Here is a 2,972-nt window from a genome sequence, read left to right on the forward strand (position 1 = left end):
AAAAAAAAAAAAAATCACAACCATAAAGAACTGGGTTTTAGCAAAGGTGCATGACATTATGGGGTTTGGCTTATTTCTTTTAGATAGTTCTGCAGTTGAGATCTTATAAACCATGGCTTACTGTATCAATTTCTAGCATGGTACAGAGTTACTTGGAGGATTGAAAAATTCTTTCCTGGTTTTACGTAGAACTAAAGAGACTCTACTCTTTTATAAGCTCATACATAAATAGCTCCATTATATAGCAACCATAAATCCCTTTGGAAATGAGTACTAATTTAATTCTTAGACAAATTGAATGTCTTATATTGCCCCCATGTGGCCATGTTTTTGCATTAACCCATGTGGATTACAACTGCTTAGATTGAGATTTTCCTTTCCTTTATGTTCAGGTTTGGACTCACGTATCCTTTACCCCACCAATGGCTCTCAACTGGAGATAAGCCTGGTGAATGTGGCAGTGTCTGCATTGCCAAGTGTCCCCTGTGACATCTCTCCTCTCTTCTTGGACTTGCCTGTGGTGATGTGCCAGACCAGGTACACCTATCTGGAAGAAAAAGACTAGACAGAATGAGGGGGTTTTGCTCAACTCAGTAGCTTGTAGTGACATATTAGAGCAATTCCTGCTGTGATGACAATTATCAATCGTAGTTTTTGGAAATTTTCCGTATGAATATACTTTTTGAAATGTTCCCATGAGATCTCTAGGGCTTAAGGGAGGATGAGGGAATGGGGAAGAATTTAAAAATATTTTACAAGGAGGAGCTAGATGGTATTTGCATTTGATTTTTGCTATGAGCCTTACAGCTATTAATATTTCAATGAATACTGACAGTTTGCAATGTAAAGTACTCATCATTTGGAATAGGTATGATTATAATGATTGTGTATAAATCCAAAACCAATTTGGGAAGAAATTTGCTTTGGCTCAGTTTGTTGCTCAGTTTGAAATTACTGTACTTTTTGTACAGTAATACTTGAGAAATACTTGTATAGGGCTACAAATAATCTGTTATTCTACTCAAATTTTTGTTTGCCTGTGGAGTTGGCATGAGTTCCTTTGTTCTTATGCATGTCTTAGAGATATACGAAAATGGGTTGCTGGGGAAAGGAATGACATTGTTGTTTCCTTTTGGCTTCTATTTCTTCTTTCAGGAAGATTTCCCTCCTCCATATTTGCTCATAGAAATCCACTGACCATACTACAAATGCCATCTCATCCCTAAACATCCCACTTAGTGTAATGTTTCCCCTTATCAAAAGGGGGAGGAGGAACCCTTTTAGTTATTCAATAGCAGGATGGATGTGTGCCTACGTACTTTCTTGTGCTCTCATTCTAAAGGGGGAGATATTTTTGTAATTTACACAAGGGTAAACAAGTGACGTTGTTTCTTCAGTCCTGTGTTTTTCATGATACTTGGCCAGCTGCCCATTTGTTAGATTCATCCTCATAGAATTAAGGGCTTCAGACCTAGAGGGTGTGTTGACTCCCACCATTCTAGTGCTTATCGGGCATTGCTCAATGCCTTATAAGTAGACAATCCTCAATATATATCTGCTCAAAGAGCATCTTATAGCACTACTCATTTTAAAACTCTTTCCTTAGGTTTCATGGTATATGTAGGAATAGACTTCCTACAAGAACTTGCCATGAAATAAGTCAAATTCTAACGATTTCTAAATTTATCTCCTTAATTTCAACATGCTAATGACATTAAGATGCGACACTGCCTGGGAATTTAGCTCAGTGGTTCTGGTACTTGCCTTGCAAGTGCAAGGATCTGAGTTCGATCCCCAGTATGAAAAAAAAAAAAAAGATGCAACACTGGTTTTATGCCATCTTTTTAGAGAAAAAGAAATATATCCCCTTACTTATACTAATTAACTGGAAGATGGATATGAAATTCAGTTAACATGCAAGTGTAAAAATGTATAGTTTATCATCAATGAAATAGTGTTATATTTATTATCATAAGAATGTATAACTGGTATCTATGAAATAGTGCAGCATTGAAATCAGCACTGTTCAAAGCTCTAGCTTTTAAAGTGTGGTAATTATAAGTGGACCTAGGAGGTGAAAGATGAAATATAAGGTCTTATTAACTCTGTTTCACAAATGCAGGGAGCAAACTGTAGTGGTCAAGTGAGCTGGACCTTGGGAGTTCAAGGTTTCTGATTCCTAAGGGTTTCTACTTTCTGTCCTCAGATCTGTGCTAAATGAAGCCCATGAGGGTCTGTACTCCCTGGAAGTGCGCTCTGGTGGACGGGTGGTTGGTAGCCCAGGTCTAGGACCACAGGACAGCTGTACTTTTAAGGTGAGCTCAAAGGATACAGAAATGTGTGTCTGCCTAGTCTGAATGTGCTTGTGTTGTGAACAAGCAAATTCTAAGTCAGCCAGATAGTCTACTTTTACAGCATAAGAAGAAAGTTGGATGACATTAATAGAGTTTCTAATAAAAGACAAATATTATACATTTTGTGTCAGGCTGTAGATAATTGCTTTATGTACGTTGTGTAATGTGTAATACACCAATTTTATCAGGTATCAGCTTATTATCCTGTGTTTGCAGGTGGTCAATTGAGGCTTAAATAATTTGCCCATGTCAGCCAGGCAGTAAATGGCTAAATCAGGATGTGAACCTGCTTCTGACTTTATTTTTTTAAATTTATTTATGTTTTTGCTTCTGACTTTAAATCCACACTTAACCTGAAGTTCACAGAGGAATCACAAAGGTTACCTTTGTGGGTCAGTGTTTCATTTAAAGCTGAGCTCAGTGAAGGAACTCAAGGACCCAAATTTCCTGGTGAAGAGACCCATGTTCTTCTTGCCCCTTTGCTTCATGGTAGATTTTACTATTCTTTCCAAGGCTAGACCAAAATGGGCATTTCCTGGTGAAATTCTCTTTTATGGCAGGGTGTGGAGAGAGAGAGAGAGAGAGAGAGAGAGAGAGAGAGAGAGAGAGAAAAAAAAA

General features: G+C 37.7%; 1 protein-coding gene across 6 annotated transcripts in view; it reads left to right on the plus strand.

Moving 5' to 3' along the window:
- The window catches only part of Pkhd1 (PKHD1 ciliary IPT domain containing fibrocystin/polyductin), a 458,548-nt gene that overhangs the window by 4,555 nt on the left and 451,021 nt on the right, over nucleotides 1-2,972 (plus strand). For all 6 annotated transcript variants that reach the window (XM_019208499.1, XM_010631095.1, XM_019208501.1 and 3 more), the window contains 2 exons: nucleotides 393-537; nucleotides 2,207-2,315. In XM_019208499.1, coding sequence (XP_019064044.1) covers nucleotides 393-537; nucleotides 2,207-2,315 — 254 coding nt within the window. The remainder of the gene's footprint in view (nucleotides 1-392; nucleotides 538-2,206; nucleotides 2,316-2,972) is intronic.

This window comes from Fukomys damarensis, unplaced genomic scaffold (genome assembly GCF_012274545.1).
Source record: "Fukomys damarensis isolate Sample0158 unplaced genomic scaffold, DMR_v1.0_HiC HiC_scaffold_14, whole genome shotgun sequence".
Taxonomy (NCBI): domain Eukaryota; kingdom Metazoa; phylum Chordata; class Mammalia; order Rodentia; family Bathyergidae; genus Fukomys; species Fukomys damarensis.